At 46.0% G+C, this 19,686-nt stretch overlaps 1 protein-coding gene across 1 annotated transcript in view; it reads left to right on the top strand.

Moving 5' to 3' along the window:
* Positions 1–19,686, top strand: part of LOC129111631 (kalirin-like) — a 41,961-nt gene that overhangs the window by 3,362 nt on the left and 18,913 nt on the right. Inside the window, 31 exon segments of the mRNA XM_054623659.1 lie at positions 5,790–5,864; positions 5,946–6,060; positions 6,157–6,349; positions 6,770–6,993; positions 7,080–7,404; positions 8,430–8,552; positions 8,650–8,841; positions 9,161–9,292; positions 10,383–10,517; positions 10,599–10,691; positions 10,781–10,903; positions 11,217–11,333; positions 11,520–11,594; positions 12,392–12,514; positions 12,617–12,669; positions 13,588–13,735; positions 13,823–14,004; positions 14,078–14,175; positions 15,729–15,892; positions 15,984–16,103; positions 16,512–16,591; positions 16,726–16,864; positions 16,948–17,082; positions 17,426–17,573; positions 17,732–17,847; positions 18,085–18,143; positions 18,145–18,205; positions 18,354–18,536; positions 18,786–18,910; positions 18,993–19,059; positions 19,305–19,414. Of these exon segments, the coding sequence (XP_054479634.1) occupies positions 5,790–5,864; positions 5,946–6,060; positions 6,157–6,349; positions 6,770–6,993; positions 7,080–7,404; positions 8,430–8,552; positions 8,650–8,841; positions 9,161–9,292; positions 10,383–10,517; positions 10,599–10,691; positions 10,781–10,903; positions 11,217–11,333; positions 11,520–11,594; positions 12,392–12,514; positions 12,617–12,669; positions 13,588–13,735; positions 13,823–14,004; positions 14,078–14,175; positions 15,729–15,892; positions 15,984–16,103; positions 16,512–16,591; positions 16,726–16,864; positions 16,948–17,082; positions 17,426–17,573; positions 17,732–17,847; positions 18,085–18,143; positions 18,145–18,205; positions 18,354–18,536; positions 18,786–18,910; positions 18,993–19,059; positions 19,305–19,414 (4,033 nt within the window).

Raw genomic sequence — 19,686 nt, forward strand, 5'->3', positions numbered from 1 at the left:
ATGTTATGTGAAGCATTAGGTGGATGTTACAGTGAAGCATTAGGGTGGATGTTACAGTGAAGCATTAGGGTGGATGTTACAGTGAAGCATTAGGGTGGATGTTACTGTGAAGCATTAGGGTGGATGTTACAGTGAAGCATTAGGGTGGATGTTACAGTGAAGCATTAGGGTGGATGTTACAGTGAAGCATTAGAGTGGATGTTAGGGTGGATGTTACTGTGAAGCATTAGGGTGGATGTTACAGTGAAGCATTAGGGTGGATGTTACAGTGAAGCATTAGGGTGGATGTTACTGTGAAGCATTAGGGTGGATGTTACAGTGAAGCATTAGGGTGGATGTTACTGTGAAGCATTAGGGTGGATGTTACAGTGAAGCATTAGGGTGGATGTTACAGTGAAGCATTAGGGTGGATGTTACAGTGAAGCATTAGGGTGGATGTTACTGTGAAGCAGTTGGAGGACCTTTACAGTGAAGCATTAGGGTGGATGTTACAGTGAAGCATTAGGGTGGATGTTACTGTGAAGAAGTATGGTGGATGTTACTGTGAAGCATTAGGGTGGATGTTACAGTGAAGCATTAGGGTGGATGTTACAGAAGCATTAGGGTGGATGGTGGATGTTACAGTGAAGCATTAGGGTGGATGTTACAGTGAAGCATTAGGTGGATGTTACAGTGAAGCATTAGGGTGGATGTTACAGTTAAGCATTAGGGTGGATGTTACTGTGAAGTAGCTGGAGGACCTTTACAGTGAAGCATTAGGGTGGATGTTACAGTGAAGCATTAGGGTGGATGTTACAGTGAAGCGTTACAGTGAAGCATTAGGGTGGATGTTACAGTGAAGCATTAGGGTGGATGTTACAGTGAAGCATTAGGGTGGATGTTACAGTGAAGCATTAGGGTGGATGTTACAGTGAAGCATTAGGGTGGATGTTACAGTGAAGCATTAGGGTGGATGTTACAGTGAAGCATTATGGGTGGATGTTACAGTGAAGCATTAGGGTGGATGTTTACAGTGAAGCATTAGGGTGGATGTTACAGTGAAGAAGATTTACAGTGAAGCATTAGTGAAGGTGGATGTTACAGTGAAGCATTAGGGTGGATGTTACAGTGAAGCATTAGGGTGGATGTTACAGTGAAGCATTAGGGTGGATGTTACAGTGAAGCAGTTGGAGAAGCATTAGGGTGGATGTTACAGTGAAGCATTAGGGTGGATGTTACAGTGAAGCATTAGGGTGGATGTTACAGTGAAGCATTAGGGTGGATGTTACAGTGAAGCATTAGGGTGGATGTTACAGTGAAGCATTAGGGGATGTTACATTAGGGTGGATGTTACAGTGAAGCATTAGGGTGGATGGTGAAGCATTAGGGTGGATGTTACAGTGAAGCATTAGGGTGGATGTTACAGTGAAGCATTAGGGTGGATGTTACAGTGAAGCATTAGGGTGGATGTTACAGTGAAGCATTAGGGTGGATGGTGGATGTTACAGTGAAGCATTAGGGTGGATGTTACAGTGAAGCATTAGGGTGGATGTTACAGTGAAGCATTAGGGTGGATGTTACAGTGAAGCAGTTGGAGGACCTTTACAGTGAAGCATTAGGGTGGATGTTACAGTGAAGCATTAGGGTGGATGTTACTGTGAAGCATTAGGGTGGATGTTACAGTGAAGCATTAGGGTGGATGTTACAGTGAAGCATTAGGGTGGATGTTACAGTGAAGTGAAGCATTAGGGTGGATGTTACAGTGAAGCATTAGGGTGGATGTTACTGTGAAGCATTAGGGTGGATGTTACAGTGAAGCATTAGGGTGGATGTTACAGTGAAGAATGTTATTAGGGTGGATGTTACAGTGAAGCATTAGGGTGGATGTTACAGTGAAGCATTAGGGTGGATGTTGAAGCATTAGGGTGGAAGCAGCATTAGGGTGGATGTTACAGTGAAGCATTAGGGTGGATGTTACTGTGAAGCATTAGGGTGGATGTTACAGTGAAGCATTAGGGTGGATGTTACTGTGAAGCATTAGGGTGGATGTTACAGTGAAGCATTAGGGTGGATGTTAAGCATTAGGGTGGATGAAGCATTAGGGTGGATGTTACAGTGAAGCATTAGGGTGGATGTTACTGTGAAGCATTAGGGTGGATGTTACAGTGAAGCATTAGGGTGGATGTTACAGTGAAGCATTAGGGTGGATGTTACAGTGAAGCAGTTGGAGGACCTTTACAGTGAAGCATTAGGGTGGATGTTACAGTGAAGGTGGATGTTACAGTGAAGCATTAGGGTGGATGTTACAGTGAAGCATTAGGGTGGATGTTACTGTGAAGCATTAGGGTGGATGTTACAGTGAAGCATTAGGGTGGATGTTACAGTGAAGCATTAGGGTGGATGTTACAGTGAAGCATTAGGGTGGATGTTACTGTGAAGCATTAGGGTGGATGTTACAGTGAAGCATTAGGGTGGATGTTACAGTGAAGCATTAGGGTGGATGTTACTGTGAAGCATTAGGGTGGATGTTACTGTGAAGCATTAGGGTGGATGGTGGATGGTGGATGTTACTGTGAAGCATTAGGGTGGATGTTACAGTGAAGCATTAGGGTGGATGTTACTGTGAAGCATTAGGGTGGATGTTACTGTGAAGCATTAGGGTGGATGTTACTTCATCACCTCGTCTCTGTTTGATATATTACTTTATTTTGCATCATGTCTGATATGTTCTAGATATGTTTATTGATAATACGACATAGAACAGTAGAACATTAAAGAGCATAAATGTTCTCCTGACTCGGTGTCTTGGGTTCTTTGGGTTCTTTGGGTTCTTGACGTTTAGAGGACGCTGTGGAGGAATACATTCATCAGTTTTTGTTGCGTAATCGTTGTGATGAGTCCTGACAGACTGACAGCAACTTTCCTCTGGAGGCTTTTCATACCAAGGCTATTTTAGGCTTTTCTCTGACTCAGTGTGTGTGTGTGTGTGTGTGTGTGTGTGTGTGTGTGTGTGTGTGTGTGTGTGTGTGTGTGAGGCGGCTTCATCACAATGGTAATCCCGTCTTCGTTGTGTCAGAAGTCATCCTGATTGACAGCTGGTCTGGGATCAGTCAGCCTGAAACACACAGCTGATCGAGGATCAATCGATCCTGATTCCTTTGATAGCAGTCGGTCCGTTGCCCAGCGCTAGCTCGTTAGCCACCGCGAGGCCGTTAGCTATCAGCAGAGTCCTGTCGACGTGATCAGCTTCCATCATTGATGAGCAGCAGCCTGCTCTCGTTATTCTTTATTGATTATCTGCACGATGACATAAAAAACTCTCAACAACAGAAAATACATTGATACACACTTTTGTCCAATTGGAGATCCTTCCTAGGGGCTAGGAGCTAGGAGGGATCTCTGAGGAGAGAGGAGCGAGGATGCATGATAGCTGCCTTACAGGAAGTGTTTAAAGGCAGACACGCCCACTCATTGATCATCAGTTATTGATTGGACGCTGCAGATGATCGGACTGATCAGATATTTCTAATCATAACTGGAGTGAAGACAGATCACAGATTAAACTTTATGTTTGATTTGTTTTCTGATTCACCATCTGGTGTAAATATATGTATATAAATATAGAACGCACTATAAATACTATAGACTGTGTATAAATGCTTATTGTGAAGCAACTGAAGGACTTTCACAATAAAGCAGTTGCAGGGCTTTTATTGTGAAGCAACTGAAGGACTGTCACAATAAAGCAGTTGCAGGGCTTTTATTGTGAAGGAACTGAAGGACTTTCACAATAAAAGAGTTGTAGGGCTTTTATTGTGAAGGAACTGAAGGACTGTCACAATAAAGCAGTTGCAGGGCTTTTATTGTGAAGGAACTGAAGGACTGACACAATAAAAGAGTTGCAGGTCTTTTATTGTGAAGCAACTGAAGGGCTGACACAATAAAAGAGTTGCAGGGCTTTTATTGTGAAGCAACTGAAGGACTGACACAATAAAAGAGTTGCAGGGCTTTTATTGTGAAGCAACTGAAGGGCTGACACAATAAAAGAGTTGCAGGGCTTTTACTGTGAAACAGTTGGGAAACTTTCAGCTTTAAAGATCTAAATATCTGAATTATTTCTGATACATTTTTAGCAGTAAAATTAAGAATACTGGACTTATTTAATTAAATATGTTTGAATAAACTTTGTCGGTAAATACCACACTGAGGTGTTCATGTGTAATTATGTGTCTGTGTAGGTTTGTTTTTGTGAGTAGATTTTTTTCTCTTCCTGTTTGTGTAGATTTTGTTTAATGTAAGTTTGTGTTTATGTGTAAGTTTGTGTTTGTGTAGATTTGTGTTTATGTGTAAGTTTGTGTTTGTGTAGGTTTGTGTTTATGTGTAAGTGTAGGTTTGTGTTTATGTGTAAGTGTAGGTTTGTGTTTATGTGTTTATGTGTAAGTGTAGGTTTGTGTTTATGTGTAAGTGTAGGTTTGTGTTTTTGTGTTTATGTGTAAGTGTAGGTTTGTGTTTATGTGTAAGTGTAGGTTTGTGTTTATGTGTAAGTGTAGGTTTGTGTTTATGTGTAAGTGTAGGTTTGTGTTTATGTGTAGGTTTGTGTTTATGTGTTTATGTGTTTATGTGTAGGTTTGTGTTTATGTGTTTATGTGTAAGTGTAGGTTTGTGTTTATGTGTTTATGTGTAGGTTTGTGTTTTGTGTTTATGTGTAGGTTTGTGTTTATGTGTAGGTTTGTGTTTATGTGTTTATGTGTAAGTGTAGGTTTGTGTTTATGTGTTTATGTGTAAGTGTAGGTTTGTGTTTATGTGTTTGTGTTTATGTGTAGGTTTGTGTTTATGTGTTTATGTGTAAGTGTAGGTTTGTGTTTATGTGTAGATTTTTTAATTGGGTGTCCGTCGGCCTCCTTTGATAATCCATCAGCGGTCTCTAGACAAACAATTAGTCCAGATTAAACAGTCAATCTGGGTCTGAACCGTCAGTCTGGGGTTTGAGGAGACGGATGGGTCCGGAGGGAGGACTCAAGGACACTAATGAAGGAGAGAGAGGACTCTGCTAGGAGGTAGTCTAGGTTACATAACCATGAGCGTTCTCCTTCATCTCCTTCCTGTTTTTTTAGGTTCTCTCTCTGAGGGTTAGCGCCGCTCCTCCAGCCGCTAATGTGAGATGTTTAATGCCCTCAGTGTGTGTGTGTGTGTGTGTGTGTGTGTGTGTGTGTGTTGGATTAGCTTCCTCCCACTGTGCAGGATGATCTGACACACATAGGAGGCCTGTCTGCAACACACACACACACACACACACACACACTGAGCTGCAGGAGTCAGCTCTTTAATTGAAATGTCTATCAGCGTGGTCGGCTCATTTCTGGCGTTTGGGTGGAAGTAGTTTGATGTTTGCTGGACCGTTTTTAACTCTCAATCTAAATAGGACATATTTACATAAACTAAACATAAAGCATGACAGATGTCTTTGCCAAGACGTGATCTTAAAACCAGGAAGTGAACAGAGAGACGTTCTGGTCCAACGGGCTGAATCTCTGGTTTAAAAAGCCACATTAGGAGCAGCGCTACTGCTGCTAGCTTAAATACTACCACTGATAACTGAGTATTATTTTTACTGAATGAAATGAAGTACACAGCTATTGCTAACTGAGCTACAATTACTGGTAAATGAAGAACCAGTACTGCTGATAACTGAAACACTAGAATGAATGCTGCATCACTACTGTTGACTGAAGTAGCACTGCTGCTAACTGCTGCTAATATACAAACACACCAGCAGCTAACAGAGGTCTCCGTGCCTTCTCCCTCTGAAGGTTCTGGTAAAGCAGAGTGTGTCCGAGCCGTCGACGTCCTGACGGTGCTCAGAGAGAAAGTGGCCTTCGTGTCGGGTAAAACAAACACACCTGCAGATGTTTGATCCCCGTTGTGGTTCTGAATGCGACCCGGTTTACCTGACTGTGTTTTTCCAGGCGGACGGGACAAACGTGGCGGACCGATACTGACCTTCCCCGCCAGGACCAACCATGATCGAATAAAACAGGAAGACCTCAGCCGACTGGTCACCTACCTGGCAACCATTCCCAGGTAAGGCTCTCTCTGTCCGTCCACCTGATGGCCTCACCTGTCTATGCTTTCCCTGTCTCCCTCTCAACCTGTCTCCCCCACCTGTCTGTCTGTCAGTGAGGACGTGCGTGCTCGTGGCTTCACGGTGGTGGTGGACATGCGCGGCAGTAAGTGGGACAGTGTGAAGCCGGTTCTACGGACGCTGCAGGAGTCGTTCTCCTCCAACATCCACACGGCGCTGCTCATCAAACCAGACACCTTCTGGCAGAAACACAAGACCAACCTGGGCAGCGCCAAGCTCAGCTTTGAGGTACTACTGCAGTACTATTACTGATAACTGTTGTACTAAAATCTGAAATATTACTACTACTACTGCTAAGTAAAAGTTCTACCAGACACCTTGTTACTGAAGACCTACAACTACTTCTACGAACTAAAGTCCTCCTGCTGCTAACTGAATCACAACTACTGCTAGTAACTAAAGTACTGCTGCTACTAACAAAGTATTACTATTGTTAACTGAAGTACTGCTTCTGCTGACTAAAGTACTGATGCTGCTGACTGTATTACAACTTCTGCTACTAGCCGAAATACTGCTGCTACTAACAAAGTACTGCTATTGTAAACTGAAGTACTGCAGCTGTCATCTGAAGTTTTGCTTCTGCTGACTAAAGTACTACTACTACTAACCAAAGTACTGCTGCAGCTAACCGGTCCCTCCCGTCCTCAGACCAGCCTGGTGTCGGTGGAGGGTCTGTCCCGGCTCGTCGACCCTTCCCAGCTGACCTCTGACCTCGGTGGCTCGTTGGAGTACGACCACGTGGAGTGGACCGAGCTGCGTCTGGGTCTGGAGGAGTTCACGGGGGCCGCCACGCTGCTGCTGGCCCAACTGGAGCAGCTGGAGGCCGGGCTGAACCGCATACCGGAGCCGCAGGACGTGGACGAGGCCCGCAAGTGAGTTATGGATTAGTAGTATTACTTATATAGTATTTAATTATTTAAGATGCTTTTGTTTACGGAATATTTCTTTCCATCTCTAGACTTCTAGAGGAACACGGTCGCCTCCGTAACACCATCGCTACAGCTCCGATCGACTCCCTCGAGCGAGAGGGGAAGAGCTTGCTCCAGCGTATGCGCCTTGGCCCTGCCCACGGTGACGCCTCCACAGAAGGTGGCGGCGGCGGTGGTAGTCACGGCAGCTGGCTGTCGGGCGGGGCGGACTTCCAGAGCGTGGCGCCCAAGGTTTCGTCTCTGCTGGACCGGCTGCAGGCGGCTCGTGGTCACTTGCTGCAGAGCTGGAGCGACAGGAAGCTGCACCTGGACCAGACGCTGCAGCTGCACCTGTTCGAGCAGGACGCCGCCAAGGTGAGGTTCACCAATCACCGTTCACCTGTAGAGAGTCAGTGAAACCTGAAGGGACTGGAACTGACTAAATATGTGGAAGGCAAATACGAAGAAAGAGTGGAGGTTCAGTGCCAAGCTCAGCTTCAAGGCACTATTTCTATAGTAGTACTAATGAGTAATGAGTATATACAATATAAATACAAATACATATTTTGGCAACGGCGGCACATGTACATGCTAACTAACTAGCTAAATATGTAAAATGCAAATACGACAGAATTGCGGATTTCATCGCCAAGTTCAGGTACTATTTCAGTACAATTACTATAGTAGTACTACTGTTAGCTATTTAACTTCTACTAATAACTATAGTATTCATGAGTAATGAGTATATACACTATTTATACACATATATAATGGCAACTAACTAAATATGTAAAATGCAAATACGTCGAAAGAGTAAATTTTAGCGCCAAGTTCAGCTTCAAGGTACTATTTCACCTCTAGTAGTACTACTGGGAGCTAATGAACTTGTTTTAATAACTACAGTATTAATAAATGATGAGTATATACAATATATATACACATATATACTGGCAATGGCCAGTGCATGTACATGCTGCGGTTGGTAGCTTCCGTGACTTTCGCCACCAAACTGCCCCAAAAAGGAGAACCGAGATGGAAGCTAAGCTAACCCAGCTATAACTACTCCACTACCCAGCATGCACCTGGCTCTCTGATGCCCAGTCGCAGCGTTATAAAATAGAGAACGTTAATGACCGTAGAGCCCACATCTTCCAAGAGACCTGGAAAAAAGTTTTCATCAAGATGCTTGGTGCTCAAACAAGTTCCAAGTTCACGGACAATGTCGGCCATCTTGCCCAGAGAATCGTTTTTGTTGCTGCTGTTTTCATTCCTTATGGTCCTTGAATACTTGAGTGCTACGACTGATAGCTAAAGTACTACTACTGATACCTAAAGTTCTACTACTGATACCTAAAGTTCTACTTCTGATACCTAAAGTACTCCCTTCCGTCTGGTCTCAGATGTCCGAGTGGATCGCTCACAGTAAAGAGTTGTTCGTCCAGACTCTGGCGGAGGTCGGGCAGAACCACCAGCACGCCCTCGACCTCCAGACGCAACACCAGCACTTCACCGCCAACTGCATGGTGAGCGTTTGTTTGTTTGTATGTTTGTTTGTTTGTTTGTTTGTATGTTTTTTGTGAACGCTCCCTGACGACGTGTTCCTGGTGTCCCCGTGTTCAGAACGGCAGCGTGAACGTGGACAGCGTGGTCACGGTGGCGGCGAGGCTGGCGGAGGCCGGTCACTACGGGGCGGAGCGGATCGCCGCCGTGTCGTTGCGGTTACAGGAAGACTGGAAGGCGCTGACGATGGCGCTGGAGGAGCGCAGCAACACGCTCGCCATGGCAACCGGCTTCCACCAGGGGGCGGAGCAGGTGATGACATAACAACATACCTGCATGGTCACCTGTCTTCTGCCTGTATCACTGCCAATTTATCTGTCTACATGACTGTTCACTTGTCCACCTGTCTCACCACCAACCTTGCTACCTGTCTGTCATCCCACAACCTACCTGACTGTCTCCACTCACCTGTCTACCTGACTGCTTACCTGTCTGCTATTTTACCTGTTGTACTTTTATCTCTCTACCTGTGTCTACCTGTCTACTGTACCTGTCTATCTCTCTACCTGTATGTTAATCTGCGTGCCTACCTGTCGACTGTACCTGTCTGTGTCTCTACCTGTCTGTTCAGTTCCTGCTCAGAGTGGAGGGGTGGGTTCAGGTGTGCTCTGAGGGGCCGTTGCCATCGGCGACGGTGGAGCTGGAAGCTGCAACAAAGAAACACCAGGAACTGAACGAGGAGATCTCTGCTAACTACACACAGGTACCTGTCTGTCTGTCCACATACCTGCCTTTCTGCATACCTGTCTGTCTGGATGTCAACATACCTGTCCGTCTGTCTACATACCTGCCTGTCTGCATACCTGTCTGTCTGTATGTCAACATACCTGTCCGTCTATCTACATACCTGCCTGTCTGCATACCTGTCTGTCTGTATGACAACATACCTGTCCGTCTATCTACATACCTGCCTGTCTGCATACCTGTCTGTCTGTATGACAACATACCTGTCCGTCTATCTACATACCTGTCTGTCCGCATACCTGTCTGTCTGCATACCTGTCTGTCCGCATACCTGTCTGTCTACATACCTGTCTTTCTGCATACCTGTCTCTCTCATCACCTGTCTGTCTGTCCACACACCTGCCTTTCTGCATACCCTGTCTGTCTGCTCAACATATCTGTCTGTCTGTCCACACACCTGTCTGTCCACATACCTGTCTGTCTGCATACCTGTCTGTCCGCATACCTGTCCGTCTATCTACATACCTGCCTGTCTGCATACCTGTCTGTCTGTATGTCAACATACCTGTCTGTCTGCATACCTGCCTGTCTGTCCGTCTATCTACATACCTGTCTGTCTACATACCTGTCTGTCCGTCTATCTACATACCTGCCTGTCTGCATACCTGACAACATACCTGTCCGTCTATCTACATCATACCTGTCTTTCTGCATACCTGTCTCTCTCATCACCTGTCTGTCTGTCTGTCCACACACCTGTCTGTTTGCTTATCTGTCTGTCCACATACCTGTCTGTCCACATACCTGTCTTTCTGCATACCTGTCTGTCCACATACCTGTCTTTCTGCATACCTGTCTGTCTACATACCTGTCTTTCTGCATACCTGTCTGTCTACATACCTGTCTGTCCACATACCTGTCTTTCTGCATACCTGTCTTTCTGCATACCTGTCTGTCTACATACCTGTCTGTCTGCATACCTGTCTGTCTGTCTGTCCACATACCTGTCTGTCCACATACCTGTTTCTCTTTCGATCTGTATGTCCAGATACCTGTCCATCTGCATACCTGTCTGTCTGAATATTGACTGTCTCTCTCTCTGTCTGCAGGTCAGTGAGAGCGGTAAAGCTTTAATGGACGTCCTCCAGCGTTGCCCGGCGACCGACTCCGACAACTCTGCGACCAAACCGGACATCACCCCCGCAACGCACGGCATCATGGGAGCTCTGCACCAGGTCATGCAGGTATGGCTCTGTTCAACGGGTCTCACATGTGACTGGCAGACAGACAGGTGGACTGACGTGATGTTTTTATTTCTTTTGTAGGGTCACCATGAGGTGGAGGGGGCGTGGCAGCATCGTAAGCTCCGCCTACACCAGCGCCTGCAACTGTGTGTGTTCCAACAGGATGTCAGACAGGTACGACCAATCCAGACCCAGTTTAACTTTTCAGATTCTTACCTGCAAAATCACCTGTCTGTCTCTCTCTCCACCTGTCTGTCTCTCAGGTGTTGGACTGGGTGGAGCAACACGGTGAGGTTTTCCTGAACAAACACAGCGGCGTGGGGAAGTCTCTGCACCGAGCAAGAGCGCTGCAGAAACGCCACGACGACTTCCAGCAGGTCGCACAGGTAAACAAACCACACCTAGACCTGGAGTCACTGAACCCCACCTAGACCTGGAGTCACTGAACCCCACCTAGAACTTGACTCACTGAACCCCACCTAGACCTTGACTCACTGAACCCCACCTAGACCTGTATTAACAGAACCCCACCTAGACCTGTATTAACAGAACCCCACCTAGACCGGGACTTATTGGTGGACAAATATCTTCCCAGACAAATCTGAGCCTCTACATGATCGTCAAAATAAAATGAATAATTAAATAAATGTGTGTGTGTGTGTGTGTGTGTGTGTGTGTGTGTGTGTGTGTGTGTGTCAGAACACTTACACTAATGCAGAGAAGCTTCTGGAAGCAGCCGATCAGCTGGCTCAGTCTGGAGAGTGTGAGGAGGAGGAGATCTACCAGGCGGCCAGAGACCTGGAGCTACGCATGCAGGTAACTCAATACAAGAGGCTTTTACTCTGAAAGGCAGCTTCAGGAAGTGTTTTTCATGATGTTAATGTGTGTGTGTGTGTGTGTGTGTGTGTGTGTGTGTGTGTGTGTGTGTGTGTGTGTGTGTGTGTGTGTGTGTGTGTGTGTGTGTGTGTGTGTGTGTGTGTGTGTGTGTGTGTGTGTGTGCAGGCATTCATCCAGAGAGTTGAACAGAGGAAGCTGCTGCTGGACCTCGCTGTGTCTTTCTACACACACACCAAGGAGGTAACACACTCATATGTGTTCATATATACATATATATATATATATATATATGTATATATACTATCATGTACTGTGATATTTGCAGTACTATTTGTGATATTTGTTCTATTATGTGGACATCTATAGTGGTTAGTTTTATCATCTCTTCTTCCTCCTCGCTTCTTCTCTCCTCCACTCTCTCCCTCCTACACTTCACCACCTCCTGTCTTCCTCCTCCTCCATATTACCTACTCTTCTCCTCTATCCTTACTCATCAGATTTCTTTCCTCCACCAACTCCTCTTCTTATATCTTCTTCCTCCTCGTTCTTTCCTCCTCCTCCTCCCCCATATACTACCTCCTCTTCTCCTTATTTATCCTCCTTATCCTCTTTCTTTCCTCCGTCGCTCCTCTCTCCTCCTTACGTCTTCATTTTTTTCCCGTCTCTCTCCGTCCACCTCCTCTCAACTCCCCCTCCTTCTCCTCTTCCTCGCTCCTCCACATCCTTCTCTTCTCCTTATATCTTCTTCTTCCTCCTGTTCTTTCCTCCTACTTTTCTCATTTATCCTTCCTCATCCTTTCTCTCCTCCACCAACTCCTCTTCTCCTTATATCTTCTTCCTCCTGTTCTTTCCTCCTACTTTTCTCATCTATCCTTCCTCATCCTCTTCTCCTCATCTTATCATCCTACTTTCTTTCCTCCTCCTCATCATCTGGAATAACAGAGTTGAATTTATCAAAATAAATCCATGGATCTGCTCCTATCTCTGACAGTATCTCCTCTCCTCCCTCCTCCTCCCTCTCTCCTCCTCCTCCCCAGCTCTCGGTGTGGATGGAAGGCCTCCAGAAGCAGCTCTCCTCTGATCTCTGTGTTTGTCCCGACACCGTTGAGGCTCTTCAGGCTGTGATCAGCCAGCAGCAGCAGCAACAAGCCAACACACAGGTGACCCCGCTGACCTTTGACCTTAACCCGGTCGTAACCACCTAACACCGGCGTGACCCTCTGACCCCTCACACTAACCCCACCTCTAACCCTGACCTACAGGAAGCTGCGATGAGTGTCATCCGGGAAGGAGAAGACCTCATCCTGCAACTCAGGTACACACAGAGTGTGGGTGCGTTTGATTCACTCGTCTGGGCAGCTCAGAGGCCGGTGTGGAGCTGATGAGTGTAATTATTGTGGATGGGTTGGTTTTGGGTTTAAAAAGAAGAAACAGGGGAGTACGTTTGTTTTAGGCCTCTGGGTAGCTCTGTGGACCACGTGATGTTTGTATTCAGTGTGGATGAGTTTGTTTTCTAGTTTGTGTATAATGTGTGGGTGCTTTTATTTTGTAGTTTGTGTTGAGTGTGTGGGTGCTTTTATTTTGTATTTTGTGAGTCTTTGTTTTGTAGGTTTCTGGAGGGTGTGTGGGTGCTTCTTTCTTCTAGTTTGTGTAGAATGTGTGGGTGCTTTTATTTTATAGTTTGTGTAAAGTGTGGGTGCTTTTTTCTTGTAGTTTGTGTGCATTTGTTTTTCTACTTTGAGTACAGTTTATAGTTATGTTTGCTTTTATTTTGTAGTTTGTGTAGATTGTGTGGGTGCTTTTATTTTGTAGTTTGTGAAGAGTGTGTGGGTGCTTTTAGTTTGTAGTTTGTGAAGAGTGTGTGGGTGCTTTTAGTTTGTAGTTTGTGAAGAGTGTGTGGGTGCTTTTAGTTTGTAGTTTGTGAAGAGTGTGTGGGTGCTTTTAGTTTGTAATTTGGGTGCGTTTGTTTTCTACTTCGTGTAGAGTGTTTGGGTGCTATTTGTTTTGTAGTTTGTGTGGAGTGTGTGGGTGCTTTTATTTTGTATTTTGGGAGCGTTTGTTTCGTAGATTGTTTTGGTATGTTTGCTGTCTCATGTAGCTGTTTATTATGCTGATAGAACCTGGGGAAAGCAACTCAAAAGCCTGGAGTTGTGTTTGGAGTTCTTAAGTTCAAGTCTATGTTGTTGGGTTTGTTCTCTGGTTTGTTTCACCGTTCGGGGTGCGTTTGTTTCAGGCCTCAGGGCAGCTCGGTGGCCCATGTGGAGATGGTGCTGCAGCAGCTGGAGGAGTCTCACGCTCAGCTGGAGGAACTGTTCCACCAGAAGAAGATCCGCCTGGATGTTTACCTGCAGCTCCGCATCCTGCAGCAGTGCACTCTGGAGGTACGCCGTTAATCCATAATCAATATGTTGAACATCCCTCCGCTGTGTCAACGTCACCTCACTTATGTATGTTTATCTGTTTCCTAGGTAACGGGGGAAATGGACGCCTGGAAGCAGGACCTCCAGAAACAGTCCCAGGACTTCTCCGCAGAGAAGCTAGCATCGTCACGGCTAGCTGAAGCTAACCAGGACAAGCTAGCGTTGGGCCAGTCGCGGCTGGTGGAGGCTAGCCCCGAGGTGCTAACGCTAGCACAGCAGCGCATCCACAGGTAACAGAGCCGTCCTCCTGACTCATCAAAACAAAAGGTCATGTCAGGTATTGACTGATTTATTGATCTGCAGGCACATGGAACGGAGGCTGGCTATGAACAACATGATCTATGAGGTCATCCAGCAAGGTCACGACCTTCAGCAGTACATCACCGAGGTCCAGGCCTCAGGTAAGACACACCTTGTTACTGTATCGATATATCGATGGACACAGACACCATGTTTTTGAATGAAAGAACTTAATGGCAGCTTATTTAGATAGAAAAAAGAAAGGGATCCAGTACTGAGCTTTGGGGTTCTCCACAAGAAACGAAAAAGGATCTGCATGCGTCTTTGAGGGGCTTCAAGGGATGTTTCTAGAGCTTCATGACCGGTTTCTAGTTCTCATGGTACCTGATACAGCTGTGGCTCTTCAGGGGGGAGAACGTTAAGGGGTTCCAGAGGTTGTTGGGTTGTTTCTAATGCTACCTCAGCAGTTTTGAAAGGTTCTTGAGTGGTTTCCAGTAATTCTAACAGGGGTTTAAGAGGTTCTTGGGTGTTGAAGTGCATCCAGTGGAGCTTGGTGGACCCTTCACAGTGGTCAATGAGGGAGTCCTAGAAGTCCCTAGGAGGGCCAGATGGTCCTTGAAGGATATTTCTTCAGTCATTGAATGGGTTCCAGGTGTCATTAATTGGTTACTAGAGCTCCCCCTTGGAATTCCTGAAGTTGTTCTAGAGGTTCCTTAGGGAGTTCCAATGGTGCTCGAGGAGCCTCCGAAATCCTTTTGTACATTCAGGGGTCCTAAAGTAATTTCTAGTGCTCCTTGGAGGTGTTCAGATGTTTTTGAGGGGGATCTGTAGGCTCCTTATGGGGGGCCTCCCTCAAAGGAGGACTTGAGGGATGTCAGGAGCCTTTTTCGTGGGTCCCAGAAGTCCTTTGGTGGTTTTACTGCTCTTTAATGGGTCGATATTCTTGTTGGAGTTCTAAATGTCTCCTTATGGTTCCAGAGACCTTTGATGGTTTTCTGCTGGTAACTAGGTCAATTCACTGGTTCCTGGGCGTTGAGCCACTTTCAGTTTTTTGGGGGGCTCTGGGGTCTTTGAGTGGTTTCTAGTGCTTCCGATGAGAGGTTTTTGGTCCGTGAGGCGGATCCAGATTCTGCTACACTTGACAAGTTAGTAGAGAGAGAGGGATTTATTAAAGGGGTCAGTTGGTCCTTGAAGTGCTTCCCATTTGAGCGGTGCTGCAAGGGGGTTTCCTCGAGGCGATTCCAGGGGTCTTTGATGGCGTCAGTTCACAGTTCACACCGTTATATTAGATATAATGTTGTTTTAAATCAAACAGGAAAGAATGAAACCAGTCAGCACGTTCAGTCCGACCAGTTCAGCACCAGTCTGATGATATTAGGGGGAAAGGTGGGGGGGGGGCCCGAGAGGATAATGGGGGAGGGGGAAAAGGGGGATGGGGTTGCCATGGAAACTGCTCTCTGTAGCACACAGCTGGTCCCCATGGAAACCAGCATATTGGATTTAGACACACACACACACACACACACACACACACAAATCCATGCACGCATACACACATGACCGGAGATTAAAACACACAGTTGTATTTCTATACTTGTGAGGACCGTAACAGCCAAAATGTCCCCACTCTGAAGCTCCCACATGTGTGTGTGTGTGTGTGTGTGTGTGTGTGTGTGTGTGTGTGTGTGTGTGTGTGTGTGTGTGTGTGTCTCAGGTATCGAGCTGTCGGAGGCGGAGGGGGGGCTCTCCGCTCAGGTGGAGGAGCTGCAGCGCCTCCTGCAGGACAAACAGAAGGAGCTGCAGCAGATTGCGGATCACACGCACACACACCTGGAGCAGAACCTGCAGCTGAGACACCTGCAGAGCCAGGTCAAACAGGTAACACACACACACACACACCTGAGGATCCAGGTGACGCTCAGCCACCGTAGCCGGGTATCGACCCTCCACCTGTCCGTCTGTGTCTCAGGTGCTGGGCTGGATCTCGGAGGGCGAGGTCATGCTGTCGTCCTGCATGTTGAACTCCAGCTGTCTGTCTGAAGCTGAGCAGCTGCAGAGGGAGCACGAGCGCCTCCAGCAGGCCATCGAGGTAACTGCACACAAACAGCATGACAGTGAAAATCAAGGCCACAGAAAGGAAAATGTGACAGTAGCAAAAAATGCCAGATCAGCTAAACATGTCATGGCTTTATAGTTGCGTTCAGGAGCTCAGAATTTTATGTTTTTTACAGAATCTGGTTTAAAAAAATGGTTTATTTGTGGCGAGACAATTAGAATGAAATGTTTTTAATGAAATATCACAAATTGAAGCTCCGTTTTGGCTGCTTTTTCTGATGGAAGCGTTCATCACACATGATGTGTTCAAGGACCGTCGGAAAGATGAAAAATGTTCATGAACCATGTAAACAGATGTATGCATATATCCAGTAATATTTTGTGCATGTAAACGTAGTCTTTCTCCTGTGGATGGATTCATAACACTGAAGTGTCTCCCCAGGCTCTGCTGCACGCCGACTCCCTGCAGAGGACTCACCAGGTCGCTCTGGCTCTGCAGCAGAGAGCCGAGCTGCTGGTCAGGTGAGTCCACGTCGTCATGGTTCACATAATCAATGTCTATGAGAGGAATTAGCATATCAGCATAGCATCACAAGCTGCTTCCAGTCTTTAGCTAAGCTAAGCTAACCAGGCCATTTGACCTCTGACCCCCTCAGGTCAGGTCACTACGACCCAGATGCAGTGAGGTCTTGTGCCCAGACGGTGGCGCTGCACTGGCAGACTCTGATGCTGAGGATCGAGGACAGACTCAAGCTGGTCAACGCCTCTGCAGCGTTCTACAGGACGTCACAGCAGGTATCACTATCCACCTGTCTGTCTGCTACCTGTCTGTCTGCCTGTCTACCTACCTCACCTGACCTGTCTACCTGCCCCTCCAGGTGTGTGGGGTGCTGGAGAGTCTGGAGCAGGAGTACCGCAGGGAGGAGGACTGGTGTGGAGGAGGAGAGAGGCAGCCGGAGCTCCTCCTGCCGCTCGTCAGCAAACACATGGAGCAGAAGGAGGCGTTCCTGAAGGTGACAGGAGTTATTGGAACGTTATCAGGAGATGATCGATAATCTTTGACAGCTGTTCATTGGCTGAGATTGAATCGCAATAAACAGATAAAAAGGAAGCCGAAATAACAGCATGATGATGGCGATTTCTAAAAAGTCTGAATTCATGTTTTGTTAGTTCTTTCTGCAAGACAACAAGTAAACAACTTTTAAAACGCTTGTTTTCTGAATGGAGTTTGGTTCGATAGTTGCTAGGCTATGCTAACATTGTAGCTAATCCATTAACGCTCAAGATAACTTAACGTAAATACGGCAGTGTTGTTATTGTAACACATCATAACAGTTTTTGTTCCCATGGCGACAGGCCTGCACTCTGGCCAGAAGGAACGCCGAAGTCTTCCTCAAGTACATCCACCGCAACAGCGTCACCATGGCGAACATCTCGGGCCACAGCATGACGGGGGTCACCGAGGTCACCGGCCACTCCAGGGTCCCGGAGCAGCAGGTCAAAGGTGAAACCATAAACACATGAAGTATTACTAAGTGTAAACAGAGAAGTCTAGAGGATCCGGTAAAGAGCCCTGAGGAACTCCACGGTTAACGGGTTTGATTCTAACCAGTACAGCGTTTAGTCTTTACTGATCCAGGTGTGCTGCTGGTGTGTGTGCAGGTATTCTCAGTGAGCTGCTCCAGAGGGAGAACAGAGTTCTTCATTTCTGGACTCTGAAGAAACGTAGACTGGATCAGTGCCAGCAGTACCTGATGTTCCAGAGCCACGCCCAACAGGTAGGAGGCCGATGATTCCTTTATTTAGTTTTTACAGTGACAGAAAACTGATTTATTTTTTATTATGACAGTTGTGACTGTTTAATGATGCATGATGGGATACATGTATTCTAAAGTCAGCTCCCAAAGCATCCTGGGTAAAAAGAGGATGGATAAATACAGTATTTGTGTATAAAGGTATAAAAGGAAATGTATACATTTTTCTTTTTATTCATGACCGTGTGTTTTGGTTTGCAGGCTCTGGATTGGCTGCAGCAGTCAGGTGACCACTACCTGGCCACTCACACGTCTCCGGGGGAATGTGGCCGAGACGCAAGAACTGCTGAACCAACACAGAGAGTTCTGTGTGTCCGCCAAGGTCAGAACACACTTAAACACACATATATATGTGTATATATATATGTATATATATATATATATATATATATATATATATATATATATATATACACATGTACATATATACGTGTATAAATACACACTTACCTGTCCTCTCTGCCTCTCAGCACACACAGGAAAAGGTCCACCTCCTCATCCAGTTGGCAGAGAGCATGCTGGGTAAAGGACACGCCCATCGCGCCGAGCTCCGCCGCTGCGTCTCCGCGGTGGACAAACGGTACAGAGACTTCAGCGTCCGGATGGCTCAGTACCGCCACCTGCTGGAGACGGCACTGGGAGGCTGCTCACAGGTACTAATACACACAATACATGGAAATTATGGAGTGAAGGAGTATTTAGTGGGTTAATGGTATTTTGTGTGTAAACTGTATTAGAGAAAGCAGCAGTACTAGTAGTATTCTGTGTGTAGAACTGTATTAATTAAAGCAGTAGTACTAGTAGTATTCTGTGTGTAGACTATTTTAGTTGCAGCAGTAGTACTAGTAGTATTCTGCCTGTAGAACTGTGTATTTGAGGGTTTTCTACGGTGTCCCTGTTAGGACAATAAGGACCTGGAGTTGGAGCTGATCCCAAACAGTCTGTCGGACTCGGACCCCGAGGTGAACCTGTCCGACCCGAGTCACCAGGTTAGCGACGAGAAGAGGCGCTCCGCCCGCAAGAAAGAGTGAGTACTACTAGTGCTAGTACTACCAGTGAGAGTACTAACAGAGTACATGCTGTGATAACGTGTGTATTCGTGTATTCAGGTACATCATGGCTGAGCTGCTTCAAACTGAAAGAGTCTACGTCAGAGATCTGCAGGAGTGTATAGAGGTACTCACTCATAGTACTGCAGTACCGCACAGTACCACATAATACATCATCCTGAAGTATAACATAGTACTTTGTAACTAAACACTGTGTATGAATAAAACACAAAATACAGCGCCCTCTGCTGACAGAACTACAGACTACACATTTAAACCTGCTGCACTGATCATGAACCACAGCTCTACCATGTAATACTACGTAGTACTACGCATACTGGATAGTATGTACTCACAGTAGTACTTTTTCAGACGTACCTGTGGGAGATGACGAGCGGATCAGAAGACGTTCCGTCTGGTCTCCACAACAAAGACGACATCGTGTTCGGAAACATCCAGGACATCTACGAGTTCCACAACAGGTACTGCTGAATGTACTGCTAAACATACTGCTTAATATACTGCATTAGTACACAAACAGGACATCTACGAGTTCCACAACAGGTACTGATAAATATACTGCAATACATGTAGTACAGTTATACACATGTAGTACATATACAAGCTCTACAATATGTTTTGGAATATATACAAAATATACTGGAAAAGGTATTCAAGAAGTACAAATACAGGACAGATCTAACAACTACGAGTTCGATAACAAGTACTTCAAACTACTCTGCAATACTGCAAC

Source organism: Anoplopoma fimbria, chromosome 22, assembly GCF_027596085.1.
Source record: "Anoplopoma fimbria isolate UVic2021 breed Golden Eagle Sablefish chromosome 22, Afim_UVic_2022, whole genome shotgun sequence".
Classification (NCBI taxonomy): Eukaryota; Metazoa; Chordata; class Actinopteri; order Perciformes; family Anoplopomatidae; genus Anoplopoma; species Anoplopoma fimbria.